The 20547-nt window shown below is 43.2% G+C and overlaps 2 protein-coding genes across 5 annotated transcripts; both read left to right on the forward strand.

The window, feature by feature from the left end:
* The first annotated feature begins 838 nt into the window (after positions 1–838).
* LOC113947136 (ovomucoid-like) lies at positions 839–15891 on the forward strand. Of its 4 annotated transcripts, none has more exons than XM_027643407.1 (11): positions 839–2700; positions 3411–3563; positions 6260–6478; positions 10775–10897; positions 11882–11901; positions 12684–12820; positions 13307–13364; positions 13649–13785; positions 14322–14382; positions 15073–15182; positions 15637–15891. In XM_027643407.1, exons 4-11 carry the CDS (start codon positions 10843–10845, stop codon positions 15680–15682), a joined length of 624 nt encoding a protein of 207 aa, XP_027499208.1. In that variant the 5' UTR covers positions 839–2700; positions 3411–3563; positions 6260–6478; positions 10775–10842; the 3' UTR covers positions 15683–15891. The 4 variants fall into 4 exon arrangements, with proteins under 4 accessions (XP_027499208.1, XP_027499209.1, XP_027499211.1 ...); XM_027643408.1 differs by having other exon boundaries at positions 6282–6478; XM_027643410.1 differs by having other exon boundaries at positions 6344–6478.
* A 1512-nt stretch (positions 15892–17403) lies between these two features.
* LOC113947321 (ovomucoid-like) lies at positions 17404–19588 on the forward strand. The gene is made up of 4 exons (XM_027643749.1): positions 17404–17599; positions 18440–18456; positions 18883–19007; positions 19465–19588. Exons 1-4 carry the CDS (start codon positions 17545–17547, stop codon positions 19508–19510), a joined length of 243 nt encoding a protein of 80 aa, XP_027499550.1. The 5' UTR covers positions 17404–17544; the 3' UTR covers positions 19511–19588.
* The last annotated feature ends 959 nt before the right edge of the window (positions 19589–20547 follow it).

Below are 20547 nucleotides of genomic sequence, written 5' to 3' on the forward strand. Positions count from 1 at the left end.
TTTATATAACCTTTTTGCCATTTTCTGTTCAGGTGCTTTTGCAGAACATGCTGCTTCAGTCTTGTTTAAGTGTTACTGGGTTATCCTCAGGGATAAGACCTGAATTTTTTTTTTTTGTGGACTTTGGCAGCCTTTAACTTGGTCTGAGCTTTGACCACTGGCTTTTTCAAGCCTTCTCAAGCCTGTGCAGTAAAGCTGTCAAGGGCCAACTGAATGGCATTGCCTCGGCACACCTGTGCCAAAGCCTCCTCTGTGGAGCTCATTGTCTGATGACACCAAAAGCGAACAAGAATTCAAGGAGGCACAAAGTTGAGGATAAGTCAGAGCAATCCAGTGAAGCAGCCAAAGGGGTTGTTAGGCAGAGGTTTCCATGCAGTATTCACCAGTAGGTTTCATGTAGAAGCACATAATGGAATAAATCACTAAAACTGGGCCAGGAAATGGAAAAAGCCTGACATTGGAGTTTAAATATCCCCCAGGCTCAGAGGGTGTTTTATGAAGCAATATAACTATAAAAATAGGGCATCCTTCTCAGGGACAGTGTGGTTTTCTGTGCCTTGGATTTGTTTTTCAGCTGTTCCAGGGTTACTTACTGAGTGTTTGTTACTTAGACGATTTCTTTTTGCTTTGTGTTGGAAATGGCCTCAAGTTGCATCAAGGGAGCTTTAGATCTGATATTAGGAAAAATTTATTCATGGAAAGGGTTGTCAAGCATTGGAAGAGACTGCTCAGGGAAGTGGTTGAGTCACCATCCCTGGAGGGATTTAAAGGACGTGTAGATATGACACTTAAGGACATGGTTTAGTGGTGGCCATAGCAGTGCTGGGGTCATGTTTGAACTTGATGATTCTGAAGATCTTTTCTAGCCCAAACATTTCAATGACAAGGAAGCAATGATCAGGCAAAGACAAACACATTCAAGAGGAAACATTGAATTTTTGTGGTTTAGGAGAGAGGTAGAACAATACCAAGTTTCAAGTGTCACTAACTTGAAAGGTGGTTCAGGTTACAGCTCACTGAATTGGGTGCCTGCTTGGCCATAGATAGAGGAAGGATTGTTGGATAGATGGATAGACGGAGGTTACTGTGGTGGGAAACGGCGAGAAATCACAGAATCGCAAAATGGAAAGGATCACTGGAGGTCATCTAGTCCAACCTCTCTGCTCAAGCGTGGTCCCCAATTATCTCATGAACTCAGTGCTTGCCAGACTGCAAATATACTCAGTAACCATCTCCAGGGTGTAGGTGACAGACACTGGTGCTGCTCAGCCTGCTGCTCCATCACTGCTCGGGTGCATAATGCTGCAGAGCCCTGAGGTGACTTTCTTACTCACCTTGAGCAAAAGCCTAAGCAGCTTCAAAATGTTCAGATTTCTCTCAAAAGCTGCTCAACAGTTATGCTAGGAAAGCCTGGTTTTTAGCTTGGAAGGAGACACTGAAAGAATCAGAAGCAAGCATGGTTTTAGTCCTGCTTCAGTGGACTCTTATTTTTGGCACTCTTACTGTGAACAGAAGCAGCTTTATATCCTCAGTCAAGGATGCAGTAAAGAAAAAAATGACTTTCCAGTCATTTTTGCATACAGCTGCAACATAAGGCATCTAAAATTTAGTGCTGAAATGCAGCTGGTCCCACTCCACAGGCTGCAGCCCTTGGCTCTGGAGCTGGGAACAGAGTGTCTGAGCTGTGCCAAGGGTTGACAAACTTTGACGTGTTTCACACTGGTGACAGTCCAGCCTCAGGATTTGTGACCTGTACATGTACCAGTACATATCACAGAGGCAATATTTTAAGAATATAAATGTCCTCTTCCTTTCCTTGTTTGTCTGACTTATCTTTACAGTGTTATCAATGTTTTCTGAGTCTACAGTAATTTTTCTTATAAAACAAAGTGGGGGAAGAATTAGGTGAATCATTTAAATTTTGATTGATAAGGGGAATGTAGAAAACAATACTTAGTCTTTTCATATTGAGCAGAGATATCTTTTTTTCACCTTTTATCAGCACTTACCCATCTGTGACTTGAAAAACAAAACCCACAACTTTTACTTGAGTGTGTCTGCATCCAAACTTCATTCAAAAACTTTATCAAAATTCTATGCCTTTCAAAATTATGTCTGCTGATAATTTCCCTTGGTTTATCTTTTTTTTTCATGTGCTGCATTTGCTAGAGGCATGTGGATGGGCCTAGACACTCTGTCATTCTCTTGAGGGATGTGAGAGAGTGACAAGGCTCATCCCACTGATTTTTAAATATTCATTTCAGAAGAATATTTAAATTATTTTTAAAGCACTTTTATAACCATATGTTCCTCAAAAAAAAAAAAAAGAAATCCAGAAATAATTATTCAAACTCATTGTATCAGTTGCACAGGTCTATTTAACTGGCTGTTAGCAAAGAAAATAATTTGGGAACTGAAAAATTTCCTCAGACCTCTATGTTTAAAGGAGTATAAGTCTGCTATGCAGCTATTTCATCCATCAGTGTGTTCACACTCAGAAATGTTCATTCTCTTGTTGTAATTTAATGTTTGATACAATTTTATTTGATTCTTTGCCATGCCCTGGGCTCTGGTTGCATGCTCTCCGCGGATCAACGAGTAGATAGGAACAAAGCAGAAAGCAGTAGTGGAAGGAGCCTGTCTCCAGCTGGCAGACATCCACACAGCCCAGGAGGGGTTCCCAGATTTTCACCAGCTGAGGTGAGGCCCTGCAATTTTAAACATAGGTGAATCTCCAAAGAAAAAGCATTTATACAGTATATTGCTTCCTGCCTATTTTTCGTTCATAGAAGTAAAACATTAATTTTGTTCAAGCCCCCTGAAGAATGAGGAATGTTTGGCTGTACTGCTTTAAGCCCTTTTTCACTGTTGCCTTTAGAGCTGAGCTGCAGCCCATGCCCCAGGGCCCTTGCTGAGCATGGCCAGTCATGGCCCCCTGACCAAGCACTGGAGCAGATATGTGGCACAGATGGATCCACTTACACCACTGAATGTGGGATCTGTGCCTATAATGTGTCAGTCCAATGGAAAAAACATGCTTTCCAAGTGACAGTCGCCTAGCCCCTGGCCTCTCCCTGTGTTTTTCCAATTTATCCTCCTTTTCTCCCTCTTCACTTGCTGTTTGTGCTTGGGGGGTAAATCATGAAGATTTAGCAGAGAAAAGAAAATAGCTGCAGAAAGTATCCAGAGTGGAAATTCAAATGATGTAGCATATTCAGATGGCAGAGGTTTGTTGACTGATAGGTTTATAACAGTCAGAGACAGCAAAAAGACTTCACTGGTGGTGGTTAACTCAGATGAACTTTCCTTTACTTGCATCATTTGGGAGTTTTATTTACATTCCCAGCACCAGTTCCCTTTTGGGAAAATGGTCATACTGAGTCTCTAATGGCAGACTTTCGCCTCCTCAGAGAGCTTGGGACACTCAGGGGCTCAGGAACAGCAGCCATCCCAGTGACTAAGAAGGAAAGCAAACCAAGAAACAGCCTGAACTCCTATTGCTCTGTGTGGCAGCATCCCAAACAGTGTCAGCCGGATGCTGAGCAGGCAGCGCACGATTGGATGTAAGTGATGCATATACCTTCTGTTGACATTTTATTTGGCAGTGCTTTAACGCTAGCTTTCTAATATTGCTGTTCTCCACAGGCTGCTTTCAAATGTAGGAAGAGAAGGATGGCAAAAAGATGCAAAATATGAGACAAGTAGCAAAAATATTTCTTTGCTATGGAAGCACTCACAAACAACCTTCACTGTCGGCAGCAGGAGAGTGTAGCATGACCCATTTCAAGACCAGAAAAGGAGACACTCAAAACATTTGCAGATATCAGTATTCAGCTCTCCTGAGATAAGAATATTTTTGTCAGGTTGCAAATGGGGCATTGCCCAAGCCAGGTCATGTAGGGGCCATATGATCATGCATAACATTGCAGTTGTTATATATAATACTTTCATAGTGCATTGGTTAAGAGATGGTAGAATACCTGCTGTCTACCTCTGTCTACCTGCTGTCTACTGTGAAACAGTAAAATCCTGTAATTTGGCAGCATGTTCCTTTCTGTCAGCACCAACTGTGCTTCACCCATGTCTAGCTGCAAAGAATCAGCCAGTGGTCTCATTAGAGCTCAACTCTGTAGAATAAATGAAATTGTTCTTTCTTTTGATGTTAATAATGAAGACGTGTTCAGTGGTTGTGATGCTTATAGTCCTTCAGCTACTGAAATTTCTTTCCATCCAGTTCATCTTGTCCCAGCCAAGCATTCAAGTTACAGCACCATGATGTATCCTGCCTCTCACACTATCCTCCCTGCCTTTCCCACTAGGGCGAGCAGTGGGTTTTCATTCTTAGCCTCTTGCACCCTATCCCTTGTTGCTGCTTTATTTACAAGATTAGTCTTAAAAAGCCAAACCACCATTAATCCCAAATCCCAGAGGTTGCTGGTTTTCTTCCCATAAATGAAAACAATCACCTTCACTCGTCTCTTCCAAACATTGTTTCTCATATGCATTTTTGCTGGCTTGTTGGTTGATAAGATGAGACCTGGGAGCATGTTTTTGTTTGGTGATCTACTTGCTTCTGTTCTACATCACCTCCTCCTGTGGTTTCACATGGAAAGAAAACTTTGCCTGGGGATGTGGTATGTTGATCTTCTTTGGGGCAGTTCCAAGGCAGAGTGATGCCTCCAGGTCACTCTGGTAGCAATGGACTGGCACCTCCAGGAACAGCTGCTTTGCACTCCTGGTTTCTTCCTCTCATATTAGATTTGTGCAGAAGGACATACTCCTGAAGTGTTTATCTAACTGAAAAACCACTTTACAATAACTCCTCCCATACATGTCATTATCTGTGTATAAACTTCACCCCTTGGTCTCTCAAGTTGGGCAGAGCCTCAGCTTAACCTGTCCTGAGCTTTCATGAAGCAGGTCCCAGATCCTGGCCCAAAGGGCTGTGGAGCTACAGACTGAACAATGATTGCAGACTTGGTCTGGTCCAGAATCCCTGTGTCCAAGGCTTTGGCCATTTACCCAAGGAAATTCTCCCTTGGTTACCTACCATTCCAGGTAGAGCTGAGAAAAGTCCAGTCCTCCTGGCCTCTGATCAAGAGCATAAAAGGAAACCATAACTCATTTACAGCCAGATCTCCCCAAATCCCCAAATTGTCGTGTTCCTTACCAAGAGGAGGGAGATGTAAACACTGAAGGTTAATTACCCTTTTGTCAAGAACACTTTGTGGTCTATAGACGTATCTGTCAATCTTACAAAACTGAACTGAGGGGAGCAAGCACTGAAGGCATGTTCCTATGATAAATTAATGAGACTTGGCAGCTCACTGTGAAGAGATGATCCCTCTGCTTCCTGGGAGACAGTAACCTGGCTCCTCAGCCAGCCTGGCCACAGATTTCATAATGCAGTTGCATCCGGGATGCTTATCCCTCTGTAAACAAACTCTGAAATCCAGCTGTACAGGGATCAAACGATCTTCCTTGAGGCCTTAGCTTTCCCCTTTGCTGCTCAGCAAGCAGCAAGGGCTCATCACAGCCATACTGGATCGCTTTTCCCAGCCCTGCTTGTTAGTCATTTAAAATATCTTATTTCTGCCTATCAGCCTCTCTCAGCAATGACGCTCCTTGGTGGGTCACGTAGCTGTCTGAAATCCAAGGGACACAGCCACAATCCCCCTGTGGGGGGATGATGTGTGTGCTGCTAGATGACTGGTAGTTTGAAAATGTGTTCAACTATTCCCCTGGCTTATATAACCTCAAAGCAATTTGCTTTCATGGCAGAACATGCTTATTCATTCTATTTTAAATGCATTGTGCTATAAATACTGTCTCCTTGCACATAAGAATCTATTGAATTTTGTTATCTTTTTCCTACCTTTGTAAGATTTTCTCCTGACCCTAGCTCGTGAAGGAGACTTTCCCAGCCCTAGTAGTGAAGTTGCCAGGTTGATTTTCTCCTGCCAGGCAGCCATGAATTGTGTCAATCCCAGGTCAGCTTCCTTGCAGCCACCTCCTCGTTGTTCCTGCTTGGGCTGTGGCAAAGACAAACTGAGTGCTCAGTGATGCAGAGCTGAGATCACTGAAGTGTCAGGGAAACTGATTAAACCAATGATTTCCTCTGACCAGCTGCAGGTTAATATCTCTGCATTACCTCCAACCCGCCTTCCTGCAGCACGTTCACTTCAAAGAGCAATAACCTGGGTCAGTGTCCAGCAAAATTGTGTTGTTTGCTGCCTCCTTTTTCTGATGCTCATTCTAGCATTTTCCTGCTTTCCTGTGAGTAACCTCTGCCCTGTGCAATGGAGCCCTGACCTGACATCCTCATCATCTGGAAACTTCACAGAGCTGGAGCACAGCACGAGCTGCAGGTGTGTCCTCGGAGCTGATACTGCTGAGACCCACGTCTGGTCCAGGCTGCAGCACAGCAGTGAAGTGGCCGATATTTTGGCAGCTGATTTTTCATGGTGCAGATAACTTTGTAAGATTGAATGCTGATGCTCTTCTGGAGAGGAGTTGTGGTGCCAGAATGCTGGGCTGCTGCAGAAGTGGAGAGACTTTGAAACCACTGAGAGCTAATAATGTCCTCAAATTTGAACAGTTTAGCATGTGGAGTTTTTAAAAAAATTACTGTAATTCACTCTTTTTGTTGTACATGTTACTGGTGACCCCCTGTAAGAATGTCCTGGGAGATCTTTGTAGAGCTTACATGTGACCCTTTAGTAAAAGTTGTAGGAAAACTGAGGCTGCTCTCCTGGGTCATAGAGAAGTATTTATAGGAGAGAGCATTATAAAAGTACCATATACATAAAATAATTCAGGTTGTAAGAGCTCTCCAGAGATCTCTAGCTCAACCTGTGCTCAAAGCAAGGCCAAAGTCAAAGTCAGCTCAGATGCCCAAGGTCTTTCTTATTCAATTCAGTTTTCAATATCACTGAGGAAGGACATGCATGGTCTCTCTGGTTCCTGTACTTAATCATCCTCATGGCAATGAATAATTCCTCACATTAATTCAGAATTTAATCTTTTTGCAATACAGCTGTGCTAAGACTCTGACTCTGCCTTATCTATAACCCCATCAGGGAGCTGCAGAGAGCAATCTATTAGCAGATAGCCATCTATTCTCCAGGATGAAGAATCTCAGCTCCTTCAGCTTCCCTGGAATGCCCTGTGCTCCAGTCCCTGGGCAGCCTACTGGCCTCTGTTGGACTCATTCCTGTGTGTCAACATCTGCCTTTGCAGTGGGGCCAAGTACATTTAATTAATTGCATAAGTAACGTAAAACCATGTTAGCCTTCACCTGCAGGGTACAAAGTTCTGCACAGGTCTTATTAGTTCAGGAAAACATCCACCGGTATTACCTGGATCAAGTTCTATTTAATAAGTTCATAAAACATGGATATGTTTTGATATCAAGATGTTTTAATCATATCACAGACTTTGTTTGCTTTATTGCTTAGTTCAAACGGGGCCTTCAGGCACTAAGAGGCAGAGCTTCCATTTGTGCTCCATTGGTTTCTCCAGGTTTGTGGCTCAATGCAAATAGTTGTTCGCCACACTGTGGCCAAGAGAAAGCCAAAGATGAAAACTACAGTCTGAATTGTGTTCTGCAGGTGGTTTGAAGTGACTAGAGGCATTTTCATGAAAGAGCTACAACTAATTATTGTTATTTCCCACTTTTACAGAAGCTTTTTGTTAGTTGAATAACGTGACAAAACCCAGGAGGGTTTGGAAAAGTGAGTTAAATAATTTTTCATTTGTTTATCAGTGTATTATTTATGCTGAGAAGTCACGTATCTACTAAGAAAATTTTCTGACATCAGTTTTGATTATTTTAGAGAATATGAAATCGATACTGAAAAAAATTGTAATGGAAAATGTAAAACAAGAAATTACTTGAGTAAGTGAGAGACGATGTTGTGTAATTGCCAAACCTTGCCCTGATGTCAGCCCACAGACCCTATGGTGCTCAGGACCATAACAAGTGGTACACAGAGATGTGGCACTGCCTTTGCTTACTTGCAGATCACAGAATCACAGAATTTTTTGGGTTGGAAGAGATCTTAAAGATCATCTTGTTCCAACCCTTCTGCCATGGGCAGGGACATCTTCCACTATCCCAGGTTGCTCCAAGCCCTGTCCAATCTGGCCTTGAACACTTCCAGGGGTGAGGCAGCCACAGCTTCTCTGGGCAGCCTGTGCCAGGGCCTCACCATCCTTACAGGGAAGAATTTCTTCCTAATACCTGATCTAAATTGACCCTCCTTCAGCTTAAAACCATTTCCCTTGTTAAAAGTCCATCTTTAGCTCTCTTGTAGGATCTCTGTCCTTGTGCTGGCTGCTGCACATAGGAGGATTTTCCTTTAGCCAAATGGTCATTAGCCAGATGCTGCATCTGACTTTGAGGATTAGAGGACCATAATGAAGTGGATTACAGCATGAGATCAGTGGCAGGATTGCAGATCAAATCCTCTTTCTAACTGTTCTTCCAGGAGTAGCTAGGAACTGAGCAACCTGTCCTACAGCACGAGCTTAGACAGCTGTGGGATTTTTCCATGCTGTTTTCAGAGGTGAGATAATCTGGAGCTGTAAATCTGGAGGCTGTGGACGTTGTCTGGTTGAAGGCTGTGCATGTGTCTGAAACCTGGTGATTTCTGGGTGTTACTTTTGTGACTTGCCTGAGGGATACCTGAATGGTTCACGGGGGACTGGTGTTCCCCAGTCACCACTTAATTGTCACTGACTTGAGTCTCCCTAGATTGTCTGTAGATGAGAGAGTGAAGAAATGGATCTGCTGAACATCTGAGCCACTGTGGTTGTCAGAGGAAATCTGTGCTGCTCAGGGCCAGTAAGTGCCAGACCCAGTGCTGAACCCAGCAGTTGCAGTGGAAAATTTTTCTTTGATGTATGCAGGCAACACACGCCAACCTTTGGCAGGAATGTGCTCTCCACTCATCAGGAGAGAGGTTGGTGCTGCCTAGAGGACAGCACTGTCCAGGACAGGCAGCAGGATTAAGCACCATGGAGGAGGAAACCTGTCAAAAGCTGCCAGGTTGGGGCTGGGAAGTCCAGTGAGAATGATTCACAGAGGTCTTGCTGCCTGGCTAGAGAAGGTAGTGGCAAAGTTCATATTTAACCCAGAAAGATGGACCCTCTTCCAACTGTGCAGAGCCTATATGGGTGTTCTGACGAAGGCAGCAAGGTTGGCATGTGACAGCGTGCTCCTGCACACACTCAGGGAAAAGTATTTGGCTTCCAGACACCATCCCCAAGACACATTAGGGCAATACATCTTGAAGATGTGCCAAATTTGTCTGAAATATTCATGTATGCTCCCTGTAATTTATGGAAACAATCACAGCAGCATAATTATTTTGATGCTTCTCCCTGTGAAGAATCTCTTAGCTAAAAATGTAATCTGTATATCAACACAGCCATGCTGCAGCCTTCTGAGCATGCCAGTGCCAGCACAGGTGATTCCATACACTATACAGTATATCCATCTAAGGATCTAAATATACCCTTTAGACTACTGTGATGTATCAGACACAAACATATTTACTTGGGCTGAATTTCAATAATTTCAGCTAAATTCCATTTGTCTGATGGGTGGTACCTTGTTTGTTCAAGGCAGCACCTGTAAAGCACCTTTTGCTCTGCAGCTCCCACAGTTCTGAAGCCTACCCTAGGCACAATGATTAGCTCCCACCACCAAAAAACCCCCCAGGTATTCTTGACATTTTGGACCTGTGAAAAGCATGAGGAACTTAGGTTACAGGCAGAACCCACTCCTGCAAAATTACAGCTATTGAAACAGCAGAGGTGCAGACCTCCTCCTAGGAAGGAGCAATTTGGAGATGGCACAAAGGCTGTTGGTGAGAGACAGACAGGAAAATTGGGACAGCTCTTATATTTTAAGTATCATTTTCTAAAATATCTGCAAGAGGAAAGGACCTACTGTACTTTCAAGTGTAACTGGTGCTATGTAAATAGGTTCCCATACCTTTGGTGTCTTTTGTTCTTCAGATGGCTTGGCGGAATGCTGAGTTGGTCGGTGTGTTTAACTGGGACTGGGTCTGTAAATAAGTGCTCCCTGCTGGTAAGGTTCAAGTGACATTTTTAGTGACAGATTTTTAACCTGCTTTCAAGTCTTCTACTGAGCTCTTCTATACCCAGGCAGTGAAACTGTCAAGAAGCCTTTACTTTAGTCAAACCAGTGCTAAATACCATTGGCTTCAGGTTAGACACAGTACTGCCAAACTTGCCTGACAAAGCTCAACCAGTTCTGCTGATGGCAAAGCCACACCTGACCTATGTTTGTATCTAGTGGTGAATATGTGGGAATGTGGGAAAAAAAACCCCACCCAAAACCAGAAAGGAAAGCAGAGACTTGGCCTGATCTGCAAACAGGATGATACTGCATCCTGCCTAAGCTGCTCCCTGAAGGGAGATGTTGCTCTGCGAGAGACAAATGAAGGGCCTACTGTTTACTCTCCTCAGTATTTTGTGCTCCTTATATTTCTACTAGAATCCTAAAGAGGTTCCTTTTGTGCAAAGGGCTGTTTGTTTGGTTTTGACCACTGGGACCTTGTGATTCTTGTCTTGAGCTATTAACCAGGTGTCCAGCCAAAATCAATTGCCTAGCAGACTCAGACCATTACCTGAACAGTCAAGACCTCAATAAATATTACCAGCCTCATTGTACTGGTGACAGATTCTGTTGTTGTTTTATGTTACAGTTGAACAGTTTAGACATTGCATTTGTATATATTTGCAGTCAGCCCTGGAGAGACCATCTCGTGAGCAGCACAGGAGCTCAGCCTGCAGACTCAAGACGCTTCCACCATGACTGCGGCGAGTGTTTTTGTGCTCCTCTCCTTCGCGCTTTGCTGCATCCCAGGTGAGTAACTCTCAAGGTGCCACAGAAGCTTCGTGTCTGATTCCTGTCCGTCTTTAAAAGCATAAGATAGTGGCTTCAAAGAGAGAAAATCTTCTCCTTCAGAGCACTCGGCTGCCTTGGTGCATTGGTATTGTGCAGGATGCAGGAGCATATTTCGGGACAGTCCTCCATGGCTCATGGCTGTAGCTGGTTGTCTGTCATAAATACAAATAACTGCAAGAGGAGTTCTGTGCTGGCAACTAGTGCTGTTACACTTTGTATACCGATGTTTTAACACCATTACACTGCTTAGACTTGTGGTACAATTACAGCAAAGGGATCAATACTTGAAATAAGGCCATAAGAAGAGGGTCAGACCTCCAGTAACAAGTTGTGAAAATATTGTAATGTCACAAGCAAGTTCTTTGCAGGACCCTGGCAAATTTCCTGCAATACTTTTTCTGCTAATAGAACAACAAGAGATGAAAACAAGCCAGAGTCTGACGTTCTCATTACATATTTACAACTGATGAAATCACAGAGCCAAAGACATTTTTTTTCACACTCGGCTTCTTTAAAATGCATATTTCTGACAACAGATGGTGTATGTATTTGCTTATCCTGTAGGTGACTATTTGCATTTGTCTATATTGATTCAGGTGTATTTTCAAATACGTAATGGCAGCTCTTTAGGGTCAAAACGGATATGTGAAAAGATAAGGAAGGAAAAGTTCTTCTATTTTCAATTAATAAGTCTACCTATCTCAAAACAGAAAAGAACAAAGCTATTAAAAAATGTGTTTCATCACAGCCAGCAATAAGCAATGCTATTATACTTATCAACATAGAGAAAAAAGTCATACATAATTTATTTAGTTCAAAGCCCAGTCACTGGAAGTCATTCAGCTTGGCCCTGTATATAGGAATTTTACACCTATATTTCCAGCTTTAACTGAGGCCTTATCATATTGGCTTTGTTTCATGCTTTCTGCTTCTCTTTTCCAGATGCTGCCTTTGGGATTGAGGTGAGTAAGAGAATTCTTTCTGTCACTTTTCTCAGGTATATGGCCTGGTAAAGACATAACCAAAGGAATGGGAAAAACCTCCAGCCTGTAGATGTTCTGCTGTTTTTCACCTAGTGTGACACTGGTGTCTTTGTAATCAGATTCTACAGTGTAAAACATTAAATTTTACTGCTCTTGTCTCTACATCTATGCTGTATGTTAATAATGTTTTAGTAATAATGATACAAATTTTTTTGATTAATTAATTTTTCAGCAACTTTAGACTGGTCTAAGCTTTAATCTGGTCATATATAACTGGTTTTAAACTGATAGCAATAGACTGGTATCAGAACCTGTGTGAGGGTAACCTAGTGAAAGACTAAAATACTGTGAGCTGCTCCAGCTTTCATGCACCAGGTCATTAGTCTTGGTCCTCTGAAAAAAAGCATTATCAGGGTACTGAGAATGAAAGAGTAAAAAGAGAAGTGCACTGGAGGGGCCACAGGAATAGGAGAAAAGGGACCAATGGAGAGCCTTTATAAAGCGGTGCCAAGTGAGCATGAGAGACCACCACTGATTTACCCCATCCAAGGGGCTGCATGGCTGTAGCCCTCTCCTCCTGCTCTCCTGCTGTGTGGGAAGGTCCCTGCAGGAAGGATTCACCTGTTCCCAGACTGACCCACCAGCACAAGTTTTTGCTGTGGTAGTGAAAACTGGTTGTACTTGGTCACTGTCTCATACAAAATGAGGGTTGTTAATGTCAAATGACTTCTCCACCCTGTTGCTGTATGTTCCCTTGGCAGGTGGACTGCAGCACATATCCCAACACTACAAATGAGGAAGGCAAAGAGGTGTTGGTGTGCAGCGAGGCTGTCAGCCCCATCTGTGGTTCTGATGGAGTCACCTACGGCAACGAGTGCCTGCTCTGTACCTACAACATGTATGTACTGCATGGGAGATCTCAGGCAGCAATGCTTAGGGCTCCTGGCAGCACCACTTTTCAATAGTCAGTGACCTATCATGTCAGCTGTGTCAGTTCCTTCAAAATGAGCTTGAGTGGTGCTCTGGTGCTTAGACTTTGCTTTAGTCACTGTGTCTCTCTTTTGCTTGTGTAATTTATTCAGGTTTTTCTTCTCCAGCTCAAGGATCCAGTCAGATGACAGCTCTGAGAGCACATCTCATCACAGCTGAAGGATGGAGAGATGCTCTGCTCTGAGTTGTCCAAAATGGTCATAAAGCTCCCAGGGTTTTACATCCCTACCAGCCACTCAGCTGCTTAGGGAGAATGGCACTACCTTCTCAAAAATACATATATGAGCCTAACTGAGAAAGAGTCAGTTTTCCCTTGCATTAGTTACATATTTCCAGCACCTAGGATGTAGTGATGTCTTTGCTGAACTTCTAACATTTGTCTTTTCCTCTCCAGAGAATACGGAACCAATGTCAGCAAAGACCACGATGGAGAATGCAAGGAAGTTGTCCCTGTAAGTGAAACCAAGGGCAAAACAAGGGGCATGTCCTGCTTCTGAGTGCCCAAAGCTGCTTATGGAGTTCCCAAATATGTAACTCAAACTCTAAACAAGAGCACATAGGAGATGTCAGAATCTTGCACTGGTCGTCTGCAAGTGGACTGTCATAGTGACACACAAAAAAAGCATTTCTCCTGCTGTGGTGGTATCCTACGTGGCCGGACAGGAACACTCACCAGATCTACTTGCTTTTTTTAAGCAAGTCTTCAGCAGTGTGCTGTTCTGTGTTCCCTCAACAGGTGGACTGCAGTAGGTACCCCAACACAACAAGTGAGGAAGGCAAAGTGGTGCTGCTCTGCAACAAAGACCTCAACCCCATTTGTGGTACCGACTGGGTCACCTACGACAATGAGTGCCTACTGTGTGCCCGTAACCTGTGAGTACTCTGTGTGATCAGGCTTAGCGCTCCTGGCAACTGCTCTTCTGAGTATCAGCACTTCTACCGAGGCCTTTTCTGTAAGGTGCTCAGACTTTGGCCCTCCTCTTTCCCTCATAACAAGACCTTGTTTTCCTTCGTGATTAGAAGGAAAACTGTGCCTTTAATCTAGAAAGAGAAGTGGAGGGCTGAGGGGGGATCAAACACAGGACAGAATGCTTCTCTGTGTGACAGATGCTGCCTTGCAGAGGACAACAACTAACCTAAGGGGCATCTACATTGCACACAGCCTCTCTCCTCATCCCCTGTAACGCTCTGAACTCTCTCTTGTCCTTCACATTATGCCATAAAACAACATTCTGGCAAGCAGTGACATCACCTGAGCTGGTTTCTAGAGCCATGTGGGCACAAGATAAGCGGGATATCTTCTATATCCCAAACATTATACCTCAGACTGACCAGCATTGCTGGGACAAGGGGTTCAGCAGAATAGGTTGCTTGTAGAGCTCCCTAACACAGTTCTCTTCCCTTTCCAGAGAGGCTGGAACCAGTGTTGGCAAGAAGAATGATGGTGAATGTAAGAAGGAAATTGTCACAGTAAGTGAATTGTGTGATGAGGGACTGGGTTTTGGTCCTGCTGCTGTCAGAGGAAGCACTGCCAGTGTCTGCAGCAGCCCCAAGACCAGCAGGGTCCTGCAGGAGTGTAACTGCTGCTGTGCTTCAGCACAGGGAAGATTTTATTTCCTCCACATATAATACCCATTATTCATGTGAACACCAGAATAGAGAGCAGGTGACTGCTCAGGAAGGGATCAGTGAAAGAATAGTAGCAGAAATAATCCATTAGGGCAGAACTGAGGAGTCTTAAAACTTCCTGTTTTAAGACTACGTGGAGGGATACTGGACCTTTATAGAGGAATCAGCACCTACACTTCTCCAGATGTTTCACCAATTTTTTTCCATTTAATTTCCTGGACAGCTTGGGAACACAGTGCAATGTGATTACAGACATGGCGCCTTCGCCAAGTGAACTTCTGCTGCTTAGAAATGCTGTGATCAGGTTATGATATACATCTCTTCAAACAGGATATTATGATCTATTTTTATATTATTAAATTCTCCTGGCATAGGAGAAACTGACACCACAGTTTATATCAGACGTGCGAAGAAGTTAATTACTTTTAGTTAGATTGTTATCATCAGCACTGCAGCTGTAGCTCAGGGTTCAAGCCCTTCTGCTATTGACTCCTTCACATCAGACTTTTTATTTTTATTTTTATTTTGCAGGTTGACTGCAGTGACTACCCTAAACCTGTCTGCTCACTTGACTACATGCCTCTCTGTGGCTCAGACAACACAACATACAACAATAAGTGTAACTTCTGCAACGCAGTCGTGTATGTACAAACACGAATCACATTTGTGTTATCATTTGCCTCCTATGGGTGCAAGTTTGCACAGTTGCCACTTTCTTGATGCTGGACAGTGTTGATTAGGGATTTGGGGCAGGAGAGAATGCCAGCCACCGCGCCAACCATTCTTTTTTTTTTCATTAGAGCATACAAAGAGCTGTGTCTGCTTTGTTAGCATGAATGGTTTGAAGGCTATTTAACTTTAATGGAATTTTTCTTGCATGTTGCAAAAGAAATTGCTTTTGAAATTTCACTATGGTTTCCCCCCAAATATTTTCAGTCTTAAGAATGGGTTAAATTGTTTTGCTCATCTCTTAATAATCAAATAGCTAATGGAATTCTGACTGTGTGAGTTCCTTGGCTCTGGGGCAGGATCCCATCTGACACCATCTCTAGGAGCTAAGCTGTCTGATTCATTTTTATTTCTCCTTGCTTTCAGGGACAGCAATGGGACTATCACTTTAAGCCATTTTGGAAAATGCTGAGTATCAGTGCTGAGAGAATTCATCACAGGATCCCCACTGGCAAATCCCAGCTAAAGATCTTACCTCGGTTCATCTCACCCTCTGGGGAACTCAGCTCACTCCTGATTTTCTTTCTCAATAAACTAAATCAGCAACATTTCTTTGCCTTGTTTCATGTGTTGTCTCATGAAACATTTGCTTCTGATTTGTTGAATGATGATGCCAGGCAGAATAGGTTATGTGCTCATAGCTCTGGGATATAACAAGAGCAACATCTTGCTCCCCTCCCTCTCATAAAAGGCAGAAAATTAAATACAGATGCAGAAACCCCAGAGCTGTGTGTCTTTGCACATAAGTGATAGTCGGCCTGCATTAGTGTTCAGACCCTTTAGGTGTTTGACATTGTAAAGGGCTGGAGCGGTGACACAGGTATTCCTGATGCATTTTCCCTGTGCAAGCAGCATCAGCAAAACCTGGTCAGACTGTGGTGTCTGTGCCCAGAGCTGTTCCCTGGACTCCTCAGCACCATCCTCACCTGAAGTGTAGCACTCTACAAGGATAGTCTGTGGGCAAAGCCCATATTTTTCAGACACGTGCATGGTCCCAGTCTATTTGTCTAGGTCCTCCAAATGACTTATTACTAGGTTTTTCTCATCTTGAAATCATCCTTTAAAAACCTTCGAGTGTTTTAAGATAAATGCCTTCCTAGGGATGGTGCCTACTCCTGCCTACTTGTCTTCTCTCTTAGTCTTTAATAACACAAGGCTCTTTGCCAGCCCAAGAAGTATTTCGGCAGTGTTTCACAATCCAAGGACAAAGTATCCTTCTGTTTTTTGAGAGTGTGACCTGTCATTGGCATATTGTCCATGAAATTTATTTTGCTTTTGTCCTCTGTTTGAGTATTGAATTGGTGTTTTTTTGATCCACACAAGAGTAACATAAATAAATTGGACATATCCCTTCTAAAATATAATATCTCCCACATGCATTTCTTCTGGGAGTCTGCTTGCTCTCCTTGATGGAATGAGGTTGTCCCAAAAAGCAGTGCTCTGGTGGTACAACAAAGGATTTATGCTGAGATGGGCAGATGGATGAAGCAGTGATTTCCAGATTGGGTTCAGCTTTTCTGGGACCCATGCTAGGGCCTCACATCATTCTGTCATCATCGTACTAAAAGCTTATTACTGCAATGCTAATGGATTTTAAGGGAAATAACAATTGTAAATTTGCATAATCCCATAAAAGTTGCTCCATTCCTTGTCCTTTCCAAGTACTCCTTTCAATGTCTGTGACACACTCTTGCTTGCCTTCCCAGTTCATTGTTTTCCTGGTTTCACTATAACTTAATGACGCTTTACTGTGGTGAAGCACAAAAATAAAAGAAGAGACTTTCTGCTATAGAAGCATTTAATTCAGTGTTTTCTCTTGAAAAAAACACAGTACATAAATAGGCACTGATAGGTGCACACAGAGAAAATCTGGCAGCAGTTGCTGCTCAGGTTTGTACAGTCGCTCTTTTGCCTGCAGGAACTTTCTATGATCCTTCAGAAGGAAACTGTCACATATTTCACTTACAATAACGACACAGAGGGTGTATCTAACACATCCAAACTTCTTGTGACTCCCGTTGATGAAGAAACATCCTTCTTGGCTTACAGCACGGCTTCCCTCTATCGGGATTGCCACTGCAACAAAAGACTGGGAATGTTATTCCAGAATAAGGGTGGATAAGGCAGATATGAACATGCACAAACACGCGCAAGCACACACACACCCAACCGTGCGGGCGGGAATATAAGCGCGGTTACCAGCTGAGGGCAGAATCAGGGCTGTGTTTACTGAGCAAAAGCCAAGTGCTGCTGCTCACAGACGCTCCAGCCACCATGAAGGTGACAAGTGTGTTGCTGCTGATCACTCTGGCCCTTTGCTGCATCTCAGGTGAGTTGCTCCACTGCCTCCTGCTCTGCCTTTGAGTAAGCGCTGGCTGTCTTTAGAACCACAAAAAAACATCCCCAGACTGGAAAGAGCTTCATTCTGCAAGGACTTATTTACTCCTAGAAAGATAGTGTTGAAAAGACTTGACATCAAAGACTATCACTTATGGGGTAATATTTTAGCAACAGAACTGAGTGGGTAAGAACAACTGTGGGAACAGCTCTACTCTCAGCGCTAGTTTATGCATAATGAAAGAAGTGACATGTACGTGGTACAACCCAGAGAGTCAGACATCCAGTATTTAACCTCTGAAATGTCGCAGAAACACAAATGATTTTACTGAATGAAAATGAATATTTCCCGTAGTCATCCTGAACCGAGATGCAATTTGAGAGCCTGAACTGCTGTAGAAGCTTTATAAATTTACATCTCACTAAATACTCCTCTTGTTTAAGAATAACAGTGGCAATGCATATAAGATGCTGCCTCTGTGTACTTGTCAGCTTTACTACCCTGCTTGCCTCAATAACTTGCTTTGCTTTGAGTACATGTCCTGCTCCATCTTTTGAACCATGGAAACTGTCTTTCTCTTCTTTCATTTTCCATACCTTTTTCCATCTTGACTGAAGCCCTCTTTAAAAAAACCCAAAACAATACTACAGAATCAACATACAGTAGGGCACAAAATTTTGCCTGAAATTCCTTTTGTCTAAGTAGCAATTTGCTAACACACTGTGAATTGGAAGTTGTGTATTCAGGGCATTAATTCACAGATTTTAACTCTAACAGAATTCATGAATTACATTTGTAACATATTTCCTTTTTTCTTCTTTTCTTCCCCAGCTACTGGTGCAGTGCAGGTAAGGGACAGATTTTTCTACTTATGATCCTTTATTTCCTTAAAGGAGTTTCTGTATGAGTCCTTACTTATCACATTGTGACTGAGCCTTTGAAAATCCTGAGACATCCAGCTGTCCGAACAGTATTTGCCATAGATACTATTGGGTGAAATTGCCATTTTCATCTGATGACAGTTTTAACAAGTAGGGCGATATCCAGTTCATGTCCCACTTATTGTCAAAGTTACTGCAGCATCATTTACAGTGGTTACTCAGGCTCTACCTGGCAGGAGGCAACATATTACTGTATCCTGCCCTGTCCCTGGGCTTTTTCTCAGCATCAGCTTCTGGACAATAAGTGGCGAGCTCAGGGCGTGTGTGGGGTCTCCTAACGTCACCTTTCTTGCATATCTTTGGTTGAGAGCTTTTTTTTTGTTATGAATGCAGTTTGCAGCCCAGTACTGCAATAACCAGCTGGCATCCAGAAACATCTGCACCATGGAGTACATGCCACACTGCGGGTCTAACGGTGTCACATACGGCAACAAATGCTTATTCTGCAATGCATACGCGTACGTATGAAATCAATCTCTTCACTAACTAAATTAACTTAGCTCAAACTAGCAAATCAGACTTGGAGACTGGTTGGAGAAGTAAAGTTCTTTTATTTTGTTTACCTGTTATTTCACCAGCAAGGTTTGCTTTTGGTTTTGGTTTTGTTTTTTTTTTTTTTTTTTATTAGGAGAGTCTGCCGGGAACTGTTTTCTTACAGATATAAAGAGATAGCATAGAGTTCTCCATTTCCCTCTTAAGTGACTTGCTGAAGAACCTTCTTCCAGCAAAAAAAGTCTATTTCCTACAGACTATTTGTTGTTTTAAATTAAGAATTTATCTTGTCTTTGTATGTTAATAATAAAAGAAAATAGATGGAATAGAGTTCAGAAGTTCCTCTGTGGTGTAGAGGAGAGACAGACCAACAGTAAAAGCTCAGATGTTCCATCTCTGAGCTACTGATTTCCTTCTCTGCAGGAGAAGCCGTCGGACTCTTGAACTGAGGTCTATGAGTGCCTGTTGAGTTCTCAACAGCCTTCATCTGAGAAAGAGGATCCCTCCCTGGCAATGTTCCCCATGGCAGATGATTTCCTAAAGTCTTGACCTGACCCTTGAAAGCTTCTGATAAACCTTGAAACCTCTGCTTAATAAAAAAAAAAAAAAGCCATCATCATTTATGTCTTGCCTTAGTCTCATTCTGGTTTTACCTAAGATGTTGCATGATTATAATGCTGCAACAGTCCTGGGGTGTGGGAATTAATGGGGAAATTATTCCAGGGAGAGGGAGTACAGTGTTCTGATCTACAAAAAAATCAACCCCAACTGCAAAGGCAATGGGTAGATCTTGTGGGCATCAGCCTTCATCCAGCTTTCCCAAAGAAAACCTGGGCTGAGTGTGCATCCTGCTGCTCCTGTCGATTTACTCCACTGAGGGTATCACAGACAGACTCTCTACTTGGGTGAGAGGAACAGCCTCCCTCCACAGCTGCTTCTGTCAAATACCTGCAGCCTCACCCAGTTTTGCAGACTGGCAGTATGAAGGGGCCCCAGGTGAACCTCAGTGTTCACATAATTAAAGGCAGTCCCAAGATTGTTGCAGATGGGGTGTTTCGGGGTTGTTTTGCAAAAGCCATGGTGGCAAAGAGGGTCTTGCTGGTACCATGAGCTGCTCATCCTTGTTTCAGTTTTCCAGGGTTATCCCCAATTTCTTATGCCCACAAGAGAAGAGGTAAAGAAGGTGAGATTCCAAACTGCCTCTCTTCCCTTCGCAGGCAGGACTGGAAACCCACCTTTTTCAACCTGCTTTGCTTCCCAAAGCAATGGCACAGGATGTTTTCTCCAGGCAAGCCTTGCTGCCCATGTTCATGTTCATAATGTTCATAGCTGTGGGGTATTACAGAAAACCAGTGGGCAGCCGGTCCTAACAGACCTGATGTTCAGAGTGCTGCTAACCATCAGTGCCATTCCAGCACCTCACCCATCATTGAGCTGCTGCTTGTACGTAGTGACGTCAACTGCCACTTGTAGAGGGTCCTTTGAGATTCTTCGGCCTCTGGAAAT

Source organism: Corapipo altera, unplaced genomic scaffold (genome assembly GCF_003945725.1).
Source record: "Corapipo altera isolate COAL_440 unplaced genomic scaffold, ASM394572v1 75, whole genome shotgun sequence".
In the NCBI taxonomy this organism is placed as follows: domain Eukaryota; kingdom Metazoa; phylum Chordata; class Aves; order Passeriformes; family Pipridae; genus Corapipo; species Corapipo altera.

What these genes read in the sequence shown, in the direction of transcription:
- LOC113947136 (XM_027643407.1), top strand. Translation starts at nt 10,843, where the DNA reads ATGACTGCGGCGAGTGTTTTTGTGCTCCTCTCCTTCGCGCTTTGCTGC. An exon ending in AATGCAAGGAAGTTGTCCCT is followed by an intron (nt 13,365 to 13,648) that starts GTAAGTGAAACC and finishes TTCCCTCAACAG; the next exon opens with GTGGACTGCAGTAGGTACCC. An exon ending in CTACTGTGTGCCCGTAACCT is followed by an intron (nt 13,786 to 14,321) that starts GTGAGTACTCTG and finishes TTCCCTTTCCAG; the next exon opens with AGAGGCTGGAACCAGTGTTG.
- LOC113947321 (XM_027643749.1), top strand. Translation starts at nt 17,545, where the DNA reads ATGAAGGTGACAAGTGTGTTGCTGCTGATCACTCTGGCCCTTTGCTGC. An exon ending in TTATTCTGCAATGCATACGC is followed by an intron (nt 19,008 to 19,464) that starts GTACGTATGAAA and finishes CCTTCTCTGCAG; the next exon opens with GAGAAGCCGTCGGACTCTTG.